General features: G+C 34.0%; 1 protein-coding gene across 1 annotated transcript in view; it reads right to left on the bottom strand.

Annotated features, from left to right (window-relative positions):
* RhoGAPp190 (Rho GTPase-activating protein 190) overlaps nucleotides 1–25,993 on the bottom strand; it is a 144,701-nt gene that overhangs the window by 24,867 nt on the left and 93,841 nt on the right. The window contains 9 exon segments of the mRNA XM_067265321.1: nucleotides 4,484–4,584; nucleotides 5,019–5,246; nucleotides 5,580–5,807; nucleotides 7,924–8,059; nucleotides 12,840–13,007; nucleotides 13,692–13,828; nucleotides 14,643–14,687; nucleotides 15,022–15,069; nucleotides 15,603–15,719. Of these exon segments, the coding sequence (XP_067121422.1) occupies nucleotides 4,484–4,584; nucleotides 5,019–5,246; nucleotides 5,580–5,807; nucleotides 7,924–8,059; nucleotides 12,840–13,007; nucleotides 13,692–13,828; nucleotides 14,643–14,687; nucleotides 15,022–15,069; nucleotides 15,603–15,719 (1,208 nt within the window).

Here is a 25,993-nt window from a genome sequence, read left to right on the forward strand (position 1 = left end):
AGACACTTCCTCATCCATCACTGATAACATAGACATGAATTTAGTTAATACGCTCTCACTTATATTTCAGGAAACACTCACTAAATATACAGGCACAGATCCCACACAACGACCACGAAAACCAAAAATCAACACGTCAAAAGAAGTAGGAAAAACACTAAATTATGTAAACACTCACTCACTACCACACTACATTCATTCAATTTCTACACTCGCAGACATTCATACATTAGTTTATGCTGGGGCAGTCGCAGTAGTGACACACCATGGGCTGAAAGTACAATCACAGACAAATACACAGAAAACACAATTCTATCACAAGCCTGCCTGGCAGAGAAGAATAGAAACACAAATAAATGACATTAGACAGCAATTAGGCAGGCTGACACAATACACTAAAAACAACATAACACCCAAATTAAGGAAACAGCTCAAAAACATTTTCAAGAAAATAAAAACACACACAAAACACGAACATCACAACACATGCATCACAGAATACATTGATACACTAAAACAAAAACTTGCTGCCAAAGCACGTAGACTCAAACGTTACAAAACATGTACACTACGAAAACAACAAAATAAATTATTTACAAACAATGAAAAACTCTTTTACAGACAAATTAATAACAAAGCAAACACTGACACACAGCACAGTGGCACACCAACAGAAGAAGAACTCACAACATATTGGTCTTCTCTTTGGTCCAGTGATGTCACGCACAATGCTGATGTAGGCTGGATCAAGGAGGAGAACAGAAACTTGCACAACATACCAACTATGCCCTGTGCTGAAATAAACATACATGATTTCCAGTACACTGCTAACAGAACACACAACTGGAAGACACCTGGTGTAGACAACATTCACAAAAAGTTTACATCACTGCACCAGGAACTAGCTAAACACCTAACACACATCATCATCAATCCACAAGACATGCCAAATTTCCTTACTCTGGAGTTATATTCTTTTGGAGTTATACATTGGACTCACACAGATCTTGAGCAACTCCAAAGGGAAAACAAGAACAACACTTACTAAGCATAAACAACATCATCCTAAATGTGCCACAGAAAGATTAACCCTTCCACGTAAAGATGGCAGACGTGGCCTGATTGACATAGTTAACCTTCACTACAAACAAATACAGTCACTGCGAGAGTTTTTCTACAAAAACCAAGAAACATCACAGTTACATAAAGCAGTAACTCTAGCAGACTCAAAGAACACACCATTAAACTTACACTCACATCATACAGACACAACACAACATATAAAAAGCATAGACATCATTAAGCAATCGTGTGCTCAAAAGGCACTCCATGGCAGACATCCTTACAACCTGGCCCAGGATTTTGTTGACAAAACTGCATCAAACAGCTGGTTAGCTCGGGGATGCTTCTTTGGGGAGATGGAAGGATTCATGGTCGCCATACAGGATCAGGTCATAAATACTAAAAACTACAGAAAACACATACTCAAAGACGCAACACTCACAAATGACACATGCAGAAAATGTCACATCATGCCAGAAACTATACAACACATCACCTCTGGTTGCAAGCTCTTGGCACAGACAGATTATTTACACAGACATAATCAAGTAGCAAATATAATACACCAAGAGCTTGCAAACAAACACAAATTAGTAGACATCCACGAACCATACTACAAGTACATTCCACAGACAGTATTGGAAAACAACACACACAAAATGTACTACGACAGAGCCATAATCACAGATAAAACAATTTACCACAACAGACCAGACATCACACTCATTGACAAACACAATAAAATCACATACATTACAGACATATCCATTCCAAACACTCACAATATACAAAACGCATGCACTGAAAAAATTAGCAAGTACACAGAACTCGCCCAGGAAATAAGGCATCTGTGGAGAATGGATAGGGTGCTTATTGTACCTGTTGTTCTCTCCTCTACAGGTGTCATACCACACACACTACACAAAAGCCTGGGCACATTACAATTGAATAAAAACACATACATCACACTACAGAAGACCACTATATTGAATACATGTCATATTGTGAGAAAATTCCTGAATACAGACACACACACTGATACACTTCTTTAATTTCTGTTTTGTTTTGGTTACTATACCTTGACTTTGGTTTGGCATAGTACACAGCCACCGGTGTTAACTGAGTATATCTCACTTAACCCAACATAATAATAATAATAATATTATTATACTATTTAGTACAAAAAGATATTTTATTCATTTAGTTAACTTCAGAAATTCTTGTCCAAATCCTCAACTGTCACTTCAAATAATGCCATTTTTGCCACATCCCTTCATCAAAATGAATTTCTTAATACAAAGATATGAAGTGAATAGAGAGATTCACTTCCTTTCAAAGAGAAAATATAGCTGTAATAATTTTTGAGATTGTAGGGTTGAGTTTGCAAAAAAAAATAGAAAAATTGTTAAGCCTAATTCTCCGTTGCAATTGTTAGAAAAACATCATTCGAAAAACGGATTGGATGATGCTCTTTCTGTCAACGAATGGACAAGAAATCTAAGAGACAAGTGCAAATTGATAACATCCGATTGTGAGGAGAGTGAAAGTCAAGCATCGAACGAATTAACAGAGGAGTCTTGCAGGTTCCAACCAAATACAGTCATGACAACTGCATTTAAGCAACACTTTTTCATTATCACAGCTCACCTCTGATCAAACACCTGCAAAATCAACCTTCGTCTCCATCAACAGTTGATCACATGAGCATTTTCCCAGGCAACACAGAACAAAAGGACGGAGCACCGGATCTTCCGCGCATTCATCTCCTAGAAGTAGCCACAGAAGCATTTGGCCCAAGAGGCATTCGTCCCAGGCTCCAGACTCACCCTATCCCACACAAGCCATATGAAGACTGCGAATATTGTCGATGTATGACTCATCCACCATAAACCATCAGCTTATGCTACGACTGAAAGTCACATACATCTCAACAACTTCAGAGAACTATCTCTAGAGGTATTTTTGGTTGAACTTTTTGTAAGCTCTCTCTCTGGTGTACCTAAAGTAATGGCATAGGAACTAGGTTAGTCGCGCCCTATACGCAATTGCCATATATCCTTCATATTTAGTCAAATATTTTGTGTTCTTATGTATTCTAGTTTTACTTATATTAAACTTCTGTTTACCTGTTAACCTGTTGTTATTTGATTAAATGAATGCAGGACACCTTATCAACTTACTCATTGCACTCCCCACTCGATTTTAGCCCTCCTAGCCATCCAGTGACAAAGTGAGTGGTTTTCACCAAACTGTGCCAATTAAGTGGCAAGAAGGAAACCCCTTTTTGCCCTCGGCTTCTCACAACTTAGTAATTTCATTGAACTTAATTACTTGATGCTAAAAAAATTAATTTCTTATAATCTACTAAGGAGAAAATAAAGAATCTAAATATTTCATTTAACCTAACATAATAAAACTTACCAACTGGCTAAATGAAATTATAAAAAAAGCATTTAAAATACATGAATTGCAACTTTTGGGTTTTTAAGTGAGATCAAAATTCTGATCATTAGATTGCAGTTTTAAATAAAAACAAAAAAATTTATATTTTACAGAGCTAGTTTTTTAAAACCCTTTTATCATCACAGACAAGAATTGTCTGCACCTGTTATTTTCAAAAACCAGCTCTCCTGGGAATTTCCCGATCCTTGGTAAAACCTGTGGCAGGTTAATGGTGCTGCTGGGTTTTACCGAGAACAAATTTGAAATTTTAAAAAGAAATTCCTCAATGAAAATTTAATAATCTTCTAACTAAGAAACTATGAAATTCAAATTGGTTATTTTAAAAATTGACAAGGCTTTTGATATATAATTCTCAAAATTTAAGTCAATGTACTAGTAGTTTCCCAATTTACACTCGACACATTGCATTTATTATCAATGATTCGAGCTAGGGTTCAGATATTTGGCTTCTTAATTTTATTGTTAGGACCCACACCAAACCCCAAGTTATACTTTCATATATTACACTCATTTGGAATGTGCTAGAAAAAAAGGTACTCTTTATGGGTAGATTTAGTTTTTAGTCTTACATTTTAACTAATTTAATGTTAGTATAATAATCCACACGGAAATTATTTGTTTAATTGGGGGATATTAAAAGGGGAGATTTTTCTCACACGCAACTAGTCTGTTAGCACAAAAAATGGAAGATTACATAGCATTAAACAACATATGATACCTGAAATGTGCATTTTAAGCATCACCTGTTTCTGACATTTCCCTTGATATTTTATTTTTTCGCTATACAAAGAAAGATCTGAAATTGCCTCTATCAATTTTTTGCGTGTCACTCCAAATTATCCATCTAAACTAAATATTTGTAAATAAAATATAAAATAATGCTTCAAAAAAAAGGAATAAAAATAATTTTTGCATTTTATCAGAAAGGTTTCATCGGGAAAACCGACTTCTGACTTACTCGAGCTGCACTGGCAGGATCTCGCGGAGATGCCATCTCGTAACTGGAGTCATCTTCGTGGGGAGGCATGCAGGTCAGCGACTGTTCCAGCTTTGTCTTGGCTGCAAAAAATCATTACAGGTTATTGATAAAGTTATAAATGTCAGAACTTGCTAGGAACAAAGTTTCATCACTACCTGTTTTTAAACGTATATTCATATTTAAAAAATAAAAACTATGTGGAATTATGACCTATGTAACACACAATAATCGAATCTAAAATTCAAGATGCATTAAGTAGGTCTCAGAAAAAAAAATTCCTAAGTCTGAATGTAGTTAATGTAAGCATTAGTTTAACGTATAATATTCAAAAATATTTCTTTAGATAAGAAATAAAAGCAAATTAATGAAATATGCCATGCTTATAGTTTTATATCTTAAAAGAATTATAAAAATAAAAGAAACAAAGCGAGTGTTAGTACTTCTGTCGACGATGATCGCCAACGGGTTAATCGGAGAACGGCGAAAAAATAGGAAAGACGAAGAAAGCACTTACATGAGGGAGAGAAGAGATCACTATCAGAGGTTAGTGCATTAAACTGACGATTTTCCCCCATGGAAGGCTGGGGTGGTTGATGGTGGAGCTGCTGCTGCTGCTTTCTACGCCTCATGCGAAAGGAACGTCTATGTTTATATTTTGGACGATGCGCAGACTTATAACGTGGGTCGTCGTCGTCGGATAAATCGCTTCCATCGGAGGGCGAGTTGTCACCACTACCACGTACTGCAATCATACAGAAAGTCGGCTCAAGAGATCATGATCTGTTCCATTCTTTCTTTTTTGTTTTGTTTACTTTAAATTTCGAAAACTAACATTTTTCGTTTCTTTTTTTCTATGGCGAGGTACGTAATACATCAAAATAAACAAAAAACAATATTGCAAAGAAAAAAAGTACCTCTTAACAATTTATCTAATTCATGCATTTTTTATTTTCTATTTAAAAACCTTTTTTTGCCAACTTTAACAAAATAAAAAACAATAAAAAACATTTACAAACAAACATGCAGACTCTTTGTAGCTGTGCATTAATGAAGAACACGGTGTATCGTGCAGTACCTTTATCTAGAGGATCAAGGGAATGAGCAGTCATCATTCTTCTTTCACCCCCAGAGTAAAGTGGAAGTGAGGGTGGTGGCCCCTCGTAAGATGGTATTCTCGGGGGAGCGACCGGAATGCCTCGTTTTTTTCGAGTTTTCTTGTGCGATAACGGTTTGTGGCTCCCCTTGTTAAATATGTCTCTCTGTCTGCGCTCCAGAGAGCTCCATTCGCTGTCGGAATCCGAGCCTAAGCGTAAGGAATATGATAATACGACATCAGTCTGAACAAAATTCGACCGGCTACTTCAAATAAAAATTAAGTAATAATCACAAATATTTAAATCCCGTATATTTTTTAAATGTATCACTTAAATTAATATTATATTCTATTACAATACAACCTGAAACATAATAATTCAGTAAAAGAAAAGACTGAATATTAGTAATAAGTTTTTATATAAAATATTTTATATTAAAGTAACTTACATAAAAATAATGTAATTTTATATAAGATAGTCTGAAAATTAGTGGCTTAAGCCTAGTTTGCTCTCTTGTCAGAAAAACTGGAGTGTTTGGCAAATTTACAATATGTCTAGACAAGACAAATGCTTGCTCTTGAAATATCTTACCAAATACACAGCAACAATTTAATTGTACTGCTTTCTAGAAAAGTGTGTAAAGTTTCCATCTCTTACCATTACTGTAGTCGTACAGACGACAATTTCGGTCATTTACACTACTGTCAACTAATACAGTACAAACGATTACTTTAAAAAGACACAAGATTTTACCATAAAAGAGGAAACATTTTATACTAAACAATATTTTTTATAATCTTTATGGCCAAAAGTTTAATTACATCAGTTTGTAATTTGGGAATGTAAAGATTACAATCAAATGTTTTGACTCCACTTTCACTTTAAATAAACAAAAAACACATAGGTCGTCCAACTACAATGTACTCTAATAAATCTAAATTAATTACTCTGTGGGGTCGTTCAAATTAGTGAGATTGTGCACACAAAGAAATGAAAGTGCACCCTCAATTCTGGAATTTGAATGTTTCAGCCAGTAAGGCAGAGTAAAGATCACCTAATTTCAGAAACCAATTGACAGAATAACTTACCTGGTAACATAGCAACAGGTTGTGAATATCACAGGTCTTGAGTGAGTGTTATTTGTTGAGTAAGAATGTGTTTTTTAATAATAACGTTGGAGAGTATACTTACCCCTAGTAGGGGGTAAGTACACCCTCTCACATTATTGCCAGGGAGTTGCAAATGAAAATAAAATGCCAGGGTAAGTGTACCAAAATTATGAAAGTACATTTTCGTTTGTACAGACTTTGGTACACTCCAAGTATGGAAGTAGCAAATGAAGTAATTAAAGTACACTAAAAGGAAACAGTTTATTAAGTATAGGCAACAGAAATTACCTATATATATATATAAATCTGCATTAATTGGCTTCTCTGCATATGTATTTCACATCTATTCACATAACAAAGATGATAGTTTTATCAAATTTATCAAATTAAATTTTGAACAAAAGGATAAAGAATTTCAGAAGTTTCATTAACTGCTACTTTTAAATCTGAATCAATAAGAAAATATTTTTTTTCAGGTAATACCTTATTATTTCAAATTTAAGCTGCACTTTTCATTCCAATTTTTAAGAGATAAAATTAGGGTGCAGCTTAAATTCAAAGCAAATATTTTAACTTCTTATTTCCTCCAATCTCCCACTCCCCAACAATCAAGTCTTTGCTTTACGCTCTACATGTGTGCATTATGACTGTTGGTAGCAGTTTATTCGGTGGTTCATTGTTCAACTTTTCCAATTTAATCCGTTTGCTGTTTGATAGAAGCTGTGTAGAATCAAATTTTAAATTTTTTTATTACTCATACTCACTAATAATGGAAAAATAGTTTACATATGATGCTGAATTTAAAAAAAGTTATATTGCATTCCAAAGAAATTGGAAATAGCAAAGCAAGTAAAAGATATTCAGTGAGCGTAGAGTGTACGTCATTGGAGAGCCATGAAGGAAGAGGTATTCCAGTGTAAAAGGACAGAAAATCATTCTTGGGGCCTAAAAAAGGAAGATAACCTTATATATATATATAATATATAGTCATTTTTCCAATTTTAAACTCCTACTTCAGCTTATATTTGATGTATTACAGTGTGTTAAAAAAATAATTTAAAAACATTTTTCTCATTTTTACTTTTGACAGAACATAGCACAGAAAATTTAAATTAGAATTAACCAGCAAAAGAAGTAAGTTTGCTTTTCATCTAAGTGCATAATACATAAAGGAGAAAAGCATCTGCTGATTACACAAATGTTAATTCACTCCTACCTTTGTCAAAGGCTTCCCTGTTGGGGTGACGTCTTGTCAAGGAACGAACATGTTGGGGTTTGCTGTCAGGCAACGCATTGTGAACGACGGCGTAGGCATACTCGTGAGGATCAGCAGAAAACAGAGGTACGGCATCCTAATAAAATTTTGTAAATAATTATTTTTTAAACACTCACACCCAATGATTTTTATATGAATGTACTTTAAAATTTAATTATCAATATACAGTGGAAGTGTTTTAATCCAATGCCTGATAACCTGGTGTAATACTTCCCACCCTGTGGGTATCAAGATCATACCTCCATTATTCAATACTGACAATGAAAGCAGAAACGTAAGAGATGCAGGCCAATATATTAATATTAGGATGAACTGCCAAAAAAACTTTTCCCAAAATTGCCGACCTGGTTTGATCCCCCAGTTTCACAGAATGGTAGGCTGATGCCTTAACTTCCTTGGCTGCCTGGCCGTCCTGCCCAGGATCTTTATTGTGCCACTTGTTCAAACAAACTCCAATTTGCAAAATATTAGCACATTCAATTACTGAAAATTCCAAATTAACAAACTTGTACTGCATATTTATTAATAATGCAAGTCCTAAAAATATAATGAAAATATGCCCACAATTAATGAATCATAAAAGAAAAAATTTATTTTATTCTCATGCTATACTTAAGGATGTTAATAAACAAATGATAAATATTTTTAATGAGTACAATTGACACAATAAATAAAATATATTTATAATCATTATCTTTTACTTCAAATTTTAACAAATGTCTGCTGAAAAAGTAAGACTAAAACTGGCTGGAAAATTTTCCTTCTCATCATACCCAGCTAACAATGATTTTAGTCATTGTTGCATGAGTGTTAGGAAATTATACACAGACAATAGACACCACCCTCATCCAACTGTGCAAGGCCTACTGGCTAACAAATATGGCCAGCTAAAAAGGGTAGTCTGCCATATAACCATCAACACTGATGGCAACAATTCCAATATCATCAGACAATGGCCCAGACAATATGTACATCTGATTAGTCTTGACATCAAAACCATATCCGGCAGAGGCAGAGACTTGATTGACTATCTTAAGAAGTAAGACTGATCTTACATTTTTACAGTAAACTAGATAAAAAATTACAAAGACAAGGAAATTAAATGATGAATGTAAATGTTTCACCACTGCATACAGGCTTAAAATGACTTTTGGGTTAATGTCTCTACCAGTGGCATGCTGTCCTTGGAAGCGGTGGAAGTGCCACTTCTCTTGTATTTTCTAAAATATAAATTTTCATATTTTAACATAGTTTGAATTAATATTTTATTATAATTACATTATGTATCTTATTATAAATTTCTATACTACATGTGAATAAAACAATAAGATTGCTATTGTATATTCGAATATCAGTGGTGGAATGGACGTGCTGTATTGTCGAAACCAGATCATCTTTCAAGCAGCCAGATTATATGCATTCATGCATGCACTTTACAGAGCACCAATCTCACACGGTTTAGCTGGTAGAAGCTGCACATGTATAACGCTTCCATGTTTCTATCATGCCCTCACCCGATTATGTGAATCACGAGTAGACTAGATTTATTACTCAACCCAACCAATAGGGGTTTACTGCTATGTTTTTATGATAGTGCTGTATAGTTAACAGGAGTTTAAAAAAAAGCCATTAAAATATTTGATATATTTATTCTGCTCTCCCATCTTATATTATTTATGGATTTTAATGTTAAACCAGTGATATTACAATTTAGTATGTCTCATCTATAAGGAAATGCATAAAAATCGTGTACAATTCTTGTATAATGTTAAAAAAATTATCTGTTACTTTCACAGCATCATTTACAACCAAATTCAATGAATGAGACATACAAGGTACAAAAAGAAGCTCTAGAATTTATTTTCCTTAAATTTATGATTTATTTATCTGTTGTCATAAAAATCTGTCTTTCCACTGTTTTCCCAAGACTACAGATATTCAAGTACAAAGTCACTGGTTTCAACTTATTTCTATTAAGAAGTAGTTAAATAATTGTAATATTTGTATTCGTGTCTGGACTATATTGGCAAGTCACTCTTAGACATAAAAAAATATTATAATTAATGATGACCTAAACAAAGAAGTACTAATAGAATTATATGGTTCATTATCATTAATTTTTATGATATCATCTACAAATGCATCTGTTGAGCACAGTTTTTCAACAATGAAGCAAATTCATACATTTGCAAGGAACACTCAATAGGAGGAAAGGTTGTTGTCGCTAGCATTGCTTTCGATAGAAAAAGAAATTTTAAATACATTGATGGAATCAACGATGAGTGACTTTTATGATAAAGTAATTAACTCCTTGGGACTCCGGCGAATTAAATACTTTTTAATTTTAATGTAGTTAAACATAAAAACGAAAAAAAAATTATAGAAATGTGTTAATTTTGAAGAAAAAGCTTCAAAGTATAATTTCCTTTGTCTCGCCTTAGCGCGAAACTTGACACCGATGTGTCATTGTTTACACAGCTGGATGACCTTGAGAACAGCTGGTGTCGTCTTTCGCGGGACATTCTCATGAAACTCTCGGGAGGAGAAGGGTAAAAAGTAGGGTGAATACTAGATGGCGGTATATTTCTAAATATTTTTTTAAAATTACGATTTTAATTGAAATTTCCGACCCCCCCGACTTAATTAAACGTATATATAATAAAATCTATTAATTAAAAAAATTAAAAAACTATTGGATGCTGTTTTTGACATCAGAAAATAGCTTTAAATAACTTTACCGAAGTAAAATCGACGCACTAGAACTTTAGAAAGATGAATAAAGTTTTATAAAAAAATCCCATAAAAAAACCATTAAGCGTTAATTGCGTGTCATTAAAGGTTAATTAAACTCGCAATAAAATTTTTTCGCGCGGGTAAAAATTTTTCAAAAAATTTGGAGACTTAGAAAACATCCGAAAAATCAAAAAAAAAAAAATTTTTTTAGGGGTCCTAAAGGACCCCATTTTTTGTAACGCTATACAACTTGCCCGAGATATCTCGGGCTAAGGGCTGAACGCGTTAATGACTTTTCGAGAAAAAAAAATTGCCGAATAGAGTAAATTTATAAAAAATAAAAAAAAAACAAGTTTTTCTATAATTGTATTATGTGAATTTGTATTATTTGTATTTTAAAATTAAAATAAATAAATTGTTTATTTTTGTCATTTCCAGTATTTGTTTAAAATTTTTATGGAAATGTGAGGTTCTGGACAGGTCTGAACCGTCACGAAAGATGCCACAAAACGGTTAATTTAGAGAAAAATTTATTAGTTTAAAAAAACAGGTAAAAGTTGTTTGTACTCGAACACCCATTGTTTATATCAAACTGCGAGGCAGAAACCATAAATCGCAGAAGGAAGTCCTCCTATGATCAGTGGAAGATTGAATTCATCTTCAATTTTCACCTTTCTAGCGCTCCAGGTAGGAGTCTCATTACGCTTAGTAACGAGGGACTAGACACTCAGGAAGCATGACTGAGGGAGAACACCTCGCACTCGGTTAACATTCTGAATAACCAAAACGCCATGTATTAATGTGCAAAAAAAGCAGTTTCTCGTCTATTTTGCCAACCTGTAACCCTGCCACTTTGGACTTTGTCTGTTGGCATCGGTGACACGGTCTAAGTCACCCCACCTGTCTTTTGGACTTGTCAACACCACTGCCCCGGGCCACCTTCGATAGACGATCAAAGAACCTCATCAACGCCCAGGATGTCCTAACAGCTGATTGTCCTAAAGCATACTATTTTGTACATAGTGAAAGTTTATTTTATGTTAAAATAAACAGTTTTTGTTAGATGTCATCTTTGTCTCCTAGGCCACCATTCACATATGAATGGACCCTAGACCATCACTGACAAGCAATTAATCGATTACCCCTGGAAGTCGGCTTCTCACAAAAACACAGCTTCCCTACATCAAATGTCATGGACACTAGTCTCTACCTATATCTGTGATGAGAGCATCGGTGTGATAAAGATTCTGGTGAGAATGCCACACACTCATTACATCATGTACATACCACAGAAATATAGCAAAGAAAACAAAATTGTTGTTCCGGAATGATACAAAACACATTAAATTCTGGACTGACAGAATTTGATGGATCTGAAATAATGGAATTTTCTTTATCAATGGCAACCTAAATGAACACATAGATAGAGTGCAACAACATACAATGCCATATCAGAGAGTTATAACAAAGTAAGAAGGACGTGAAATGTAATGGAGGCAAACATCATTACGATTGGTATCTTTTCAGCAACATTTCCATTTTATTACATACAACAGTAGAGATGGAAAGACTCGGATAGATTACTGGTTAATCCACTGAAACATATATTAAACTGATGAAAAATAACTAAAGTTATCGTGTTAGATAAGATTACCTCCCTTTCTATTTTAACATGGAACTCAAAACAACTTAGAGATAGAGGAAATCTTGGGTAGCAGAATACATTCTGACACTACTGGCTTAAAAAAACACAAGATAGACAAGCAGACCTCATACAAGAAGTGTTACTTCACTAAAGTGGAATCAGATGATAAGCATTATATGTTGAAGAAGAAAAAAGCCAAATATATGGTTGAAGTAACAAAAGCTAAACTGTAATGAAATTTATATGCAGCTTTTCATACTAAGAGATTAAGAAATGACTAACAAGAGCAAATCACAATTCTTCCCTTAATATCCAGAATCAAAGATGCCGATGCAAATAAAAGAACGTGAAATTTACAAACTTTTCACTCTAAACTAAAATAATGATGGTAATTTATTACTTTAAATTACAGAAAATATCTATCACTCTCATAAATATTAAAATCAAAAATATGAAAAAATCATTGACTGGAACTTACTTTTACTTGCGCATATTCGCTTCCCAAATCAACGCTCTCAGGCGTTGCAAGGGGAGCATGCAGGAGCCCGACTTTAGGAAACGTGCCGCCTTGTTTCTGAGTAGTCAGACTCAGCCTCCCGATCACGTCCGTCAGATTGTTGTATCTCTTTAAATCAAGTTTCTTTGGCTGCTGAGTAAAACATTATAATTAATTCAATTATATTATTTTTATAAATTCAAAACTAAGCACAAAAGAACATTTCAAATATTAATTAAAAGAAAAAATTTTTCCTTTTTTTTGGCAACATTCCTTTCAATTGTAGACACCCAATACAGGAAACAAAATATTGTCATTTGCTATTATTGCTATTATTATTATTATTATTGATTTTAAGAGTAGTCAGTAAAACAAAGGTAAGTTTCATGTTCCTTCTGACAGCAATAAAATATCAGATTTAAGTATGTGATATGGCAATGCAGTGCCACCGTACTAATCGACAATAACATAAAACCAATTATCTCATACCAAATCATCTTTAATAATTATCAATTCCTCTCTCATAATGCTTTATCTTTAGTTCGATGGTCAATATTCTAGTGATCATTGAATTACAGATAAATCATATGAGTCCTTTAGTGGTTTTGGGAATGAAAAATTGAAACAACAAATGAATATGTCTGCACTACACAAAAAATTTCTCACATTTTAAAAGATGTAAATTTGGTAAATTTAGACAAAGGAAAAGCTGTTTCACAAGTTCATAATAATCAGATAAATCTAATAACCTCCATCTGCTTTCAAATTGTCATTTAAATATGGATAACTTGTAGTTATATACAGGAAATTGCAATGAATAAAATTTGAGCTTACCTTTGTTTTTCCTGGCTTTGGATGAGTCGGAGGAGGTGCCTTATGCCTGTCCGTGTGATACGTGTGATAGACCTCATTCACTAACCATCCTTCCCTTCCTCGAAATTCTGGTTCGTATACCCTGTTTTCCACCCAACCTAAAATGAAATAATTTCCAAATTACTTAATGCACAGAGCAGTTTTCCAATAACGTAAGTTCAAAAAAAAAAAAAAAATACCTTGCACAACGGTAAGCATTTATACAGTTTAATGAATTAGCAAATCAGCAAACATTTTAATTCAAATGGTCATATAATAATTATATATAATATACTGCTCAAATTTCACTTACGCATTTATATAACATAAAAAATTTTTTTTGATAGTTTAAACAAGCATTCAAATAGCATTTAAATGTCAGTGCCCAGAAATCCAGGAAACCTGGTTTGCATTTGGAAAAAACAAAGACTGCCATATCTGAGCAGCACACATCTAAATGACAATCCCACTAACAAATAACAATTCAAAATTTGTACGTTAAGTGAAATTTGAAACTATGACTAGTTTGTATTAATAACGTAAGTATTACGAAGTGAGCAATAATGTTAAAATACTTTCATCTATGAAAAGTAAGTGCTTAAACATAAATTCGATGCAATGCATTTTCAAACAAACGTCTAAAATTATTCTATTAAACTGACAGTGAATTTAAAATAAAAAAAACTTAAATTATAAATCTACTTAGGTAATAGCAATTTCTATCACGACGAGTAAATGCGGAAATTACTATAAAGTCAACGTTACGATTAACTATGCTAGCGGGGAGCAAGCTTGTTTAAAATCAGCCAGGCACTATTCTAGAAGCGAGCGAGTTGGCGGGTGAGAGGTTCCAAATTACGAGCTTAAAATAAGTATATTTATTCAAGAGTATACATGGTTTTGGCCGCTGTAATTGAGATATCAGACAATCACCTGACTCCCTACTTTCTAGGGATTCTTGAGATCCTCTGTCCTCTGCTGCATGCAAGAAACATGATTTCAATTAGTGACTTCAAATTCCTATTTTCAATTAAATAATTTTAAAATTTCTCCTTAAAAGTTTAATCAATTTATAAAATATATAACAATACAAAACATTAAACCCCATTCACATTTGTGCTTTGCTTTTTTTTAAAATTTAACATTTTCCGACTTAATTAAAATATTTAATATAAACATTTTTCCAAAGTATGTCTAATACATAAATTCTTATTTTTATTTAAAAAAAAAAAAGAGAGAGAGAGAGAGATTTTAAAAGGAAAACATTTATAGTAAATATTTAACTTTACCGAATTTCGAGACATTTACTCACTTTCTATTGAATACCCTGTGATCCCAGTCAGAAGGTACAGAGGCAACACTGAGGAGAGGTGAAATCAGAGGGAGAAAGCAGAATGGTGAAGAAAAAAGATCAGTCAATGCAACCCGTTTGTTTAAATAGTTTCCCTGTGTACGGATGACTGAAATTCCGAGAACTCGCGACGGTAGAGGTGTACATCGTCACGTTGTCTCGGACATGCGGCATGAGTTCGGAGGCTTAGTTTTTTTTGACAGAGGCATGCCAAAGGTTAAAAATCAAAACTATGCATAGAAAAGAACAAAAATTAACTATAAAACTATAAAACATATGGGTCAGAGAGAATGCAACTGAACTGGTGCATAACGCAAGTACGGAGAGGGATTGGTGCATGCAATAGAAACAGACTGAACGTGAAATCTACACCTCTCGCATCCGTTTACAATTTTGTCAGAAATTTCTTCGGACGAAAACAGAGTCCGATGTTAATTTTTCATACTCATGAAACGGGTCCGTCGGCACAGAGAGACAAGGAAAGTTCAGTCATCTCACTAGATTTATGAAATTTTACAATAAAATTAGGCGACTGAAAGTACCCTCGTCCAAGCTTGTATGAGAAACATGATGACCAGGCATTAGGGGTCCTTTCTTCAAATGGGACGACGGCATGTCCGGAGGAGCCGGTTCCGGCGGTGGCGGGTAAGCCCCGTAGCCTTTCAGGGAGACAGTATTATCAATACTAACAAGTGTTTAAACACAAAGATTAAATAAAATTATAAAACCAACATCAACTATAGAATATATCCTTGATTTTTATAGAAGAAAGAGAAATAAATAAATAAATAAAAAGAGATTTAATTTTTTAAAGAACTTTTAACATTTAATTGACATTCAACATCAATAAAATAAACTACCATAAAATCAAATATTTATACCAAGATTAATTACAGAAGTTCCAACAGGATATATTAGGAAAGTATAATAATTAGTACAGTATATCATTTAACACTGAAATATAAACAAGGATAGTCATATAGCAAGTTCAACAGAAAGAAAGTAAGAAAGATAAAAATAATAACGTCACATTCCAGGCAAAGCGGTCCGAGAGTTAAAGTTCCGCTGGTCAATTGGCAATAAATACACGAAAGACAGGCAAAATTTTAACTTTCAAAAGGCTTTGCATAACACGTGACTATATTACTTTTATCATAAGAAGAAAATTATGCAGGATTCTAAATTTGTAATTTTTAAGAATAAAATGTTTAAAGTAGATGAGCATCAAGTTATAAATATATCTATGTTAAGAGATGCACAGCTGTCCTTTTAGCAAAATGTTACAGAATCCAATCAAATACTTTATATGTCAACAATTTGTAAAAGTGAGCTCAGATTCGTTCTTCAATTTGTTGTAACAAACTAATTGTAGTAAGAACGGTTTTCTGCAACAACTTTTTGTTCAGGGAAATTTTTATACTTCAATTTGTTAAATTTGGAATGTTACTTTTCTTTGAAAATAGTAAAAAGAAATGCTTACTGGAACTGAATAACATCAAATTAAATAAATCTACACCTTTCAAGGGTCCAGCATAATGTTTAATTCTATAAAAACATTTTCGATCCCTTTAAGAGATCATCTTCAGTTATTCTTTACAAAGAAACAAATGAGAAATTCAAATTTAAAAGGAACAAATTTCAAAACGCGGTTATACATCTAACAGTAATGCATAAATCTGCTCTTAATAACATTATAACAAACAAAAAACATAAGCAAAAATATAAATAACAACTAACAATAATAAAAGCATATACAAATCACTCAAAGATAAAAAAATTTCTTCTTTTTAAATTCGAATTTCTTGTTCATTTCTTTGTAAAGAATAACTGAAGAAGATCTCTTAAAGGGAGTGAAAACGTTTTTATAGAATTAAACGTTATTTTTGAAAACAGTTATAATAATGTAGCAATAAGTACTGAAAAATTTATTTCTAAACCTCTTATTTATGTTCAGTCAATAATAATAATATTTTTATTGATTTTCTGATGCTAAACTGATTTACGACAGTCAGTACTATGGAATTGACATTAGATACATATACAGATAACTGAATGTTTTTTAAAAGCTGCATTCTGAATAATTATAAATATAAACTCTAAGGGTCGGTTTACGGTCCAATGACAGCGTGGCACTGTGACAACAGAGTTCCACCATGTATACCATCCTCCATTCCACTACTAAAAGTCAAAGTATAGATGTAAGCTTCTGGTATAGTGATGCAACGATTTCCATGTTTGGTGCGAACGCCACTGGCCAAAGTGACCATAAACTGGATGACATTTGTGTTGAAACTGGCAACGACTAGCAATCTCAAAACTCCACACTGTCATTGGAACTATAAACTGGCTTTTAAGCTGAATATCTGCATGAGTAATTTCACTGCACCAAACTAATACATAATCACATGACTTCTGCACATATTGCATGGCTAATATCCACTATGCTTCATTTGTATGCTATCTGGTGGAAAAATAAATAAATAAATAAATGGATAAGGACCATGCAATCATCTTAGCAATGAGCTAATTCTTCATAGAAAACAGAAAAAGAAACCAAACATTGATTTATTACTATTTTTTTCATCTTTTTTCATAAAGTAATTTCAGAAGAATTGTGGATGCCTATTAATTTCTCAGTTGCCGCATTCATTCACTGAGCCATTTTGTAGAAAATGATAAATCATCCCATGGCACTTACTTGTTGCAGAGTGGTTGAATGGATTTGCATAACAAAAAACTCCGGATCACTCATCCAGTTAGGTGCACTTTAGACACGTTGCTCATCTTTTAAATCATGCATGCATGGTGCAAAAAACATTTTACATGACACAATGAAATCACTCACATGGATACCCAGTTTAAGCCAACATAACATATACAAGAAAATACACAATAGCAATTTATTATAAGAATTTGCACAATCAAATCAAGAATGCTTTTATAAATGAAAGTGACTGGCAAAACATAATTTGAACACAAAAGTTGAAAGTTTTTCAAACTAAAACATAATGAGAGTCTACACAATAAAACATACAAACAATTGTAATATACTATGGTTTCAATTATCTGAAAACATGCACAGTAGAACACAATCTTCCAAGGTAATGTGGCAAATATAGTGCATCATCAAGCAAATCAAAACTGTAATAAACTTTGTTTTCTCTTGTCATCATACACTCTTCCTCTGATTCAACTCGGATAAAACAGAGATTGTCCTAGCCCTAATGAGGGCTAGTGCCAAACTTGATGAAACGCAGAAGAAGCCATATATTTCCTATGTCTATTTTTTGGATCAGATTGCCCAAGAGATATAATTCCCTCCTGCTGAACATAAGATTTCTGTGCTTATGGAAGGCTAATAGGACAACACGCAGAATTTTGTACTTGAGGCTACCTAGTTTGATTAATTTTGAAAACTGTCTGTTTGAAGAAAACACACCTCTGGGTGGCAAATGTTAAAGTTATTGACATACAAGAGAGACTTACATTTGCCCTTTGTAAAGAAATACAAGAAAAAATTACAGTGAATTTTTAAATGCCAAAAGCCAAAAACATAAAGAGATGTGCAAGTTTTCGTGGATTTCCTCACCCCCATACCTCATAGATGTTTTGAAGAATTGTCTGATGTATGTCCCTGGAACATGTGAACTGAAGATGGAGCTTATCATGCCAGACATTGAAGCTCTCCTCCCTGGGATGAATGAAACCAAAAAAGAATACTTCTGCTGAAAGCACAGTTCAGAATTAGAAATTGCAACCGAAAAGAGCATATGCAACATGGAGAATTTGACATTTGCTATATTTGGATAGCCAAGCCTAACATCGATGATTTCACGCAATAAATGACAACCCATATGGACTAATTCTGGAGTTAGACCAAATTGGGAAAACAGTACACATTTTTTAGATATAGACTTTTCTTTCAACAAGAAGTGTTTTGACACAAAGAACTATTACAAACCAGACTTTATTCCATTATACATACTGGCCAACTCCAACAATCCAAAATACTGAACCTGTTACCAGTGTAATTTGCGTGAAAAAATCTTCTTTTCACAAACGTTTTCGAGCTTTCCAAACAGCTCTTCTTCAGGTAGAGAAAAATTCCGACGAAACGCTTCGAAAAATGGAACGTAGATATTTAAATAAAAAACCGAATCTAAAAATGGAACGCCTCGAGAAAATCTGTTTTCTGGTAGTTCGAATAGCCCTGTTGAGGCATAGTAGCCTTATCTTCTTAAGTAGAGGTTCACTACCAGGTGGGAGATGTATGCGAAAGAACGACATCGGATATAGACCGTTCCTTTTGCATTCCGTTAGGAATTGTAATTTAGCTCTAGCCCTAACCAGGCGTAAGAGCTTTTTACGATAAGTATTAGCCAGCATAGCTAAATGCTAAGCAAAATTAAACTTCACTCTGACACCAGGGATGAAATACTAAAATACTGAACCTGTTACCGGTGTAATTTGCGTGAAAAAAATCTTCTTTTCACAAACGTTTTCGAGCTTTCCAAACAGCTCTTCTTCAGGTAGAGAAAAATGAATAACTGACATTATCTATATCCGATGTCGTTCTTTCGCATACATCTCCCACCTGGTAGTGAACCTCTACTTAAGAAGATAAGGCTACTATGCCTCAACAGGGCTATTCGAACTACCAGAAAACAGATTTTCTCGAGGCGTTCCATTTTTAGATTCAGTTTTTTATTTAAATATCTACGTTCCATTTTTCGAAGCGTTTCGTCCAAATTTTTCTCTACCTGAAGAAGAGCTGTTTGGAAAGCTCGAAAACGTTTGTGAAAAGAAGATTTTTTCACGCAAATTACACCGGTAACAGGTTCAGTATTTTAGTATTTCATCCCCGGTGTCAGAGTGAAGTTTAATTTTTGTCCAACAATCCATTTAACTACAAAGTAGTGCCTTCATAGCACCAGGAAGGGCATCGAAAGTGTTTGCCATTTTGACATTTTCCTGCCGGTTATTGGTTGTGCGTTCTGTGTTTTGACTTCATACCACCTATGAAGAGAGCTTATCATCATCCATAGTACTGCAATGTGAATAAGTAGATGAGTTGCATTGCAGACATCGTTACTATGAATGGCTACTCCAAGGACTTGACCTATAAATTAGCCCTTAGACAAAAAACGAAAGAAACACAACCAGATAGCACACCTAAAGATGCTCCCATAGAAAACCTGACACTATGAGAAACTAAATCTTCCCATAATGTGGTGGCTTACAATTGTCACATACATAATATATATATAAGGAAATGGCATTATATGCAGGCACAAGATTAACATACAGACATAGTCCCTATGTTTAAAATGCTCAGAAATAAAAAGACCTAATCAACTACAACAGAAAACCAGGCATATGTAAGAAAGATACTGTCAGAGATGGAAGGTTCCCGAGATACTTAATCTACATAGGTTCAATTGTGAAATCCCTTAAAAAGTGCTTAACCGAATGCATGGCAATAAAGGCAGGCAAATCACTGCCCTGTTGATATATGCTGGGCAGGATGAAATTTAACTTAATATACAATGGGCTAATTAGAATGATAACAAACATGGACCAACTCAAAGTACTGGAAGTGCTAGAGATTTTTAAAGCAGAAAGACAAGGAAAATGCATATATTTTAAAGAGAGGTGCATTTGACAAGCATGGCAGATTCTGTTGGACATATTATGAAAACCGTTTTACAATTTCTACATTTGGACGCATCCTATTGGTCAATTTTAAAGGATTTTAAATTTGAAGTTTTGTATAAGCTCTTCTGCACCTGACACATTCGAACACCAAAACATTAGTCATTCCATCTATTTGAAATTTATGATCTGAAGCAGGTTGTAGAAGAAAATGTTTGTTTTTTCTACTGGATGAATACTAAGGTAGAGAGTTTTTGCATTATGTAACCATATTCTCACTGTCCTAGTAGCACCATATGGAATTTGGATTGCACACAAGTCAAGGAACAGAATGTCCTGAAGGACAAAGTGTAAAAATAAATTCTTTATTAATGCAAAACACCACCACTTCAAAATAAAATCATAAAAAGACTTCAAAGAAAAACTTGGAATGTCTCAATAAACAATAGTTAAGAGGTTACACTAAATAGTAAAAACAAACAATTGAGGTATATGATTTAAATGTATGTCTACCGAACAGAATTGCGCAGATTGATTATCCATATACATTTCACTTCTTAATAGGCAACAGCAAAGCCTATTTCCAGACAATGGTAATTGGAGATGAGAAATGGTATTATATGCTAATGTCATTTGTAAAAGACAGTGGCTAGATCCAAAGGTTATTCAAGCTCCCGTACCAAAGTGTGGTCTTCATCCTCAAAAGTTTGTGTGCGATGTATTACAAAGAAACTATTGCATTGTAAATTGTCAAGGAAACAGTAAATGCTACTCTGTAGTGTCAGCAATTGAAGAAAAACATTGTAAAAAAACTCTGAAAAAATCGTCCATATTTGACAAATGGAAAGGGCATTCTTTTCTTACCCAATAACATTCAATCCCCTATTGTAGTAATCATCCAACAAAATTTGAAACAGCTTAATTGAAAAATTCTCTCTTGTCCCAATAGTAACAGTTTGGTGCGCACACACATTACTACCTCCTCCAAGCCCTTCAAAACAGTTTTAATTCACAAAGAAGTTTTTCACAAGCACAAAAATGTTTCTTTAAATCAAAATCTGATGATTTTTTATAAGGCACTGAAAAACTGTTAGAATTGACAGGAAAAATGTCATATCTAATGAAGAACATTACATATTAGATTAAACAATTTTGCTTTTAATAACATCTACTAAAACTTATACTGATGATAAAAATATGTCCACATGCTTATCTTTTGAAATTTGATTATTAATGAAAACTAAGCAAATTCTTGGGAGTTTTCTTGACTGCCCTAGATGAGTTGCTTTTGATGGAAACCCATCACAGAGAGGAAAACACAGTTTCTAGACTCATTGTTTTTTTAAATTCTAGAAGCCCCACTAATAATGTCACCCATGCCACAATCCGGCACTAAAAACAGAAGTCAATTTCTATTTTTAATGTTACAAACAGATTTCTTTTCCAAAACAGTACCACAAAACCAAATAAAGGCACTTACAATGAAATTAAATTGGTTTACACTTTCCCCTCTAAAAATTGCACAGTGCAATATTCAAGAATGAGATAAACTGCCTATTGCTAACAATCTATGATTCAGTGAATGCATCTTGTCTCTTACTTAGGAGAAAATTGTCATCTCAAATTTTTAGCACCAAATTTCTATCCTGAATATGGTACCAAAAATAAACCCAAGGGATTGCTTTTGAACAGGGCAAATTTACAATAATATCCAGTAATTGTTACATATACTTATCTATTATCTTTAGCTTCTATAAACTTCTGAAGTGATGAGACAATCTGCATGAATAGAAAATAGATGCTGGATGATGTTTGACATCTCTATGGGTAGTGTCGTCTGACATGAAACATCAACAATTTAAGAACTTGTTTTGAGATGTCAAATCACATAGCAACAGGTTGAAACCATAAAATGGATGGACAAAGACTTCTCAACAAAAATGCAATATGCATACAAGATCTAGGCTGGCCTACGTCTTTCCTTGATCAGAAACTGTATCTCCATTTGTTGCATTTGTTTGGATAAAACTAAGGTGTGTCGAGTGTCAGAAAATAGCTTCTTCTGCCTTTAGCCTCTGTTATGATGACCAAATATCTACTACATGTGCCATTGCTACCAACGACACATCACATGAAATGCCATGCCAAGTATGTGAATCATTTAAATAAATAAATAATAGGTATATCATGGTAAAATAATATTCTGATCACATATAATTAAAGTACAGATTCCAAGGTTCTGCAAGAAATGAGAAGAAAACCTGAAGCACTGAATGTTGCACAGAACTTTATTCTGCAACATCCTTAAGTTATATTTAGCTTGATGTATCTGTGTTAGTCTTTTAGTGATTACAACTTTCTAGGTAAACTGGAACAACTTTTGAACTTGAAGCAGATCTAGGTTAAGGATTGAAAATGTTTGTTTGTCATTATCTTTAAACAGTACCAGAAATTTTAAAGGCTTAAAGACTTAGAGGTGTTACTTATTAGTGATTACAAAGCAAAATGTAAAATTTATGTGCAAAAATCACTATTAATACGAAGATTCAAGAAGCAAAGCATTTATAGTTAAAAAATTAACTGCACAAAGAAAACAAAATGAATAATTGCACAATTGACATAAATTGAACAATGCTTAAACCATTTATCATTATTATTGGTATTACTTTACAAAGGGATCAAAAGCTAAACCAGTAAAATTCTTTACTAATACATACACAAATGATATATCATAATGTTACAATGCATTATTATTCTGACAAAATTAGCTTATATTAATTAATGTTGAACATCGAAACAACATGCTTTTAATGATCTACTCCAAAATATATTTTGTTACACATGTTGAAATAAAAAATTATATGAAGGAACATTGAGATACAAAACAGCAAACAATTCTAACAATTTATTGGTGTTTAAAGACATCAAATGCTAGCACTTTGGATCTAACGTCTAAACTTCTGCAGTTGAGCCTGCAGTACTGAAGAATAAAATATGCTCCTCAAAAGCAAATTGAACGCCATGCAGAAATGCACATAGCCACATGCATATTGCAAAACAGATATAAATGGCAAAGATATGAATCAGACACCTGTTTATTCAGTAAAGAATATGGCCCCCACAAGTAGCTGTATAGGTCACTATATAGCAGGGGTGGCCAACAAGTCGATCGTGATCGACCGGTTCGATCGCCAAGCCAATTTTGGTCGATCGCTAGCGATGTCTTGACTTAATGTATTATATTTGTAACCGAACGCAACTGTATGCATGCAGTTATGACTCGATAAGCAGTGAGTGCACTTCGTACTGAAACAGTGTATAAACATAAGTATGTATTTCACACTTCCCCCTCCCCACTTAGAGTATGCCTATGACAACAAGTCGATCGCGACACATTTTTACGATAAAAAGTAGATCTTATGTGCACAAAAGTTGGCCACCCCTGCTATATAGCACGGCATATTATCAATGAGACAATTAATGATTGCATGACATATCCCTTGCCATGCAGTGTCCACTGTGGCACCAATGTCATCTATGGTATGTGGTGGTGGCCCTTGGTGCAACTCATGACAGACAAAGTCCCACAAGTGTTCAATGAGAGAGAGATCCGGAGAGGCTACCAGCCAGGGAAGAATGCAAATTCTGTTGAGACTGGTGAGAGTTCATCTTGCAATGTGCAGTCAAACATTGTCTTGTTGTAATACCGTGTGAGGTGTGGCTTGCACCATTGGCTGAACCACATTCTCCACAATTTGTGTGATATATTGGTCCACTGTCAGAGTACTGGAAATATGCACCAGGGCTGTCTGCTGATTGAACATAATGCCTCCTCAAACCACAATGCTCAATGTGGGATGCTTGGAGAAAAGGACTGGCATGTAGCATTCCCAAGGATATCATGACATCCATCAGTCTACCATAGACATAATCATGATTCATCTGTAAACAATACTCAACGCCATTCAGTGGTCCAGGTGAAATGACAACACCACCATACCAAGCGTACAGCCATGCATCAAGTGATCAATGTCACCCCTGTTGTTGGTTATCATATGTTCAGCCTGACTTCATGCAACATATTGTAAGTAGTTTGGGTGGATACAGATGCACCCATTGAGGGTGACAGATGGTTCAAATGTGCCAGGCAACAGGTTGTTTGGAAAATCTGTTGGTCTGTGCTTTGTCGTGCACCAGTGCAGTCCACCTCCACTCTGGTATGTTCACAGATGTTCCTATGTCCATCATGTCACACATTGCTGGATGGTACTCACATTGTGCCCAACATTTGTAGTAATTGTTCATATTGAAAAACCAAGGTCATGCAGCTCCCGGATACAATCTCATTCCACAGCCATTACTGGTATTCAGTTCACTGTTGTCTTCAAAGCATTTTCTATGCTTTTTCAAAAGTTCAGCTGCCACAAACCATCACTGATAGCATTAATGGCCCAAGTTGGATGCTGGTGTTTATAGCCCAAAACTGAGTACCAGATGATCTGATGTGTAAACAAACTTAATCATTTGCATATTTCTGTCACCTCTACTAGTCTGTAATTTGCATGTGGTTTCATGCGTGGTTTCATGCGTGGTTTCATGGTATTGCAATTTCACTTCTGAGGAGTGTATGAATAAGGAAAAGCATCTTTAAGCAAAAACACTAAAAGCTTCAGTTACTACCATTCATTCACAATTAGTCAGAGTATAAGGAAATTATTTTGAATTGCCAATGGAAAGCCTCAACCAACACCTTATATTCTCTAATGTCAAGAAAACAAATGAACCAACAGAGTTTTTGATAAAGTCTGTACTTTAAAAAGGAGTATTTCCCATCCTTCCTTGATAAAAGCTCTCACTTTTATCCTTGATAAAAGCTCTCACTTTTATCAAGGATGTTCCTACTCCTGTCTTCTATTTTCCACTTATCTTTGTAGATGAATATTTTTAATAAAATAAATAAAATAAACAACTAAAGTGCCTTTGACCGGTGTGCTTCTTCTCTCAGTAAATCAGAGTACTTCGCAAACATTTTCGAACCTTGTTGGGTTCTTCCTCAGGCGTAAAGGAATTCTGTGTTCTAAAAATTTAAATATCCCGTCAAAGTTGACCGTTGTTTTAGAAAAAAAATTGCATTCTGGAACGCTGTCATGTGTAGCCAATGTTGTCATATTAGACTTGCGCATTGAGAGTATAGTGCTACTACAGGGATTTGTTAAGGAAGGCATCCCAAGCTGATGATAACTTGATTTCATTTTTAAAATTAATACAGTGTGTATTGCTG

This window comes from Centruroides vittatus, unplaced genomic scaffold (genome assembly GCF_030686945.1).
Source record: "Centruroides vittatus isolate TY-2023 unplaced genomic scaffold, ASM3068694v2 contig_221, whole genome shotgun sequence".
Taxonomy (NCBI): Eukaryota; Metazoa; Arthropoda; class Arachnida; order Scorpiones; family Buthidae; genus Centruroides; species Centruroides vittatus.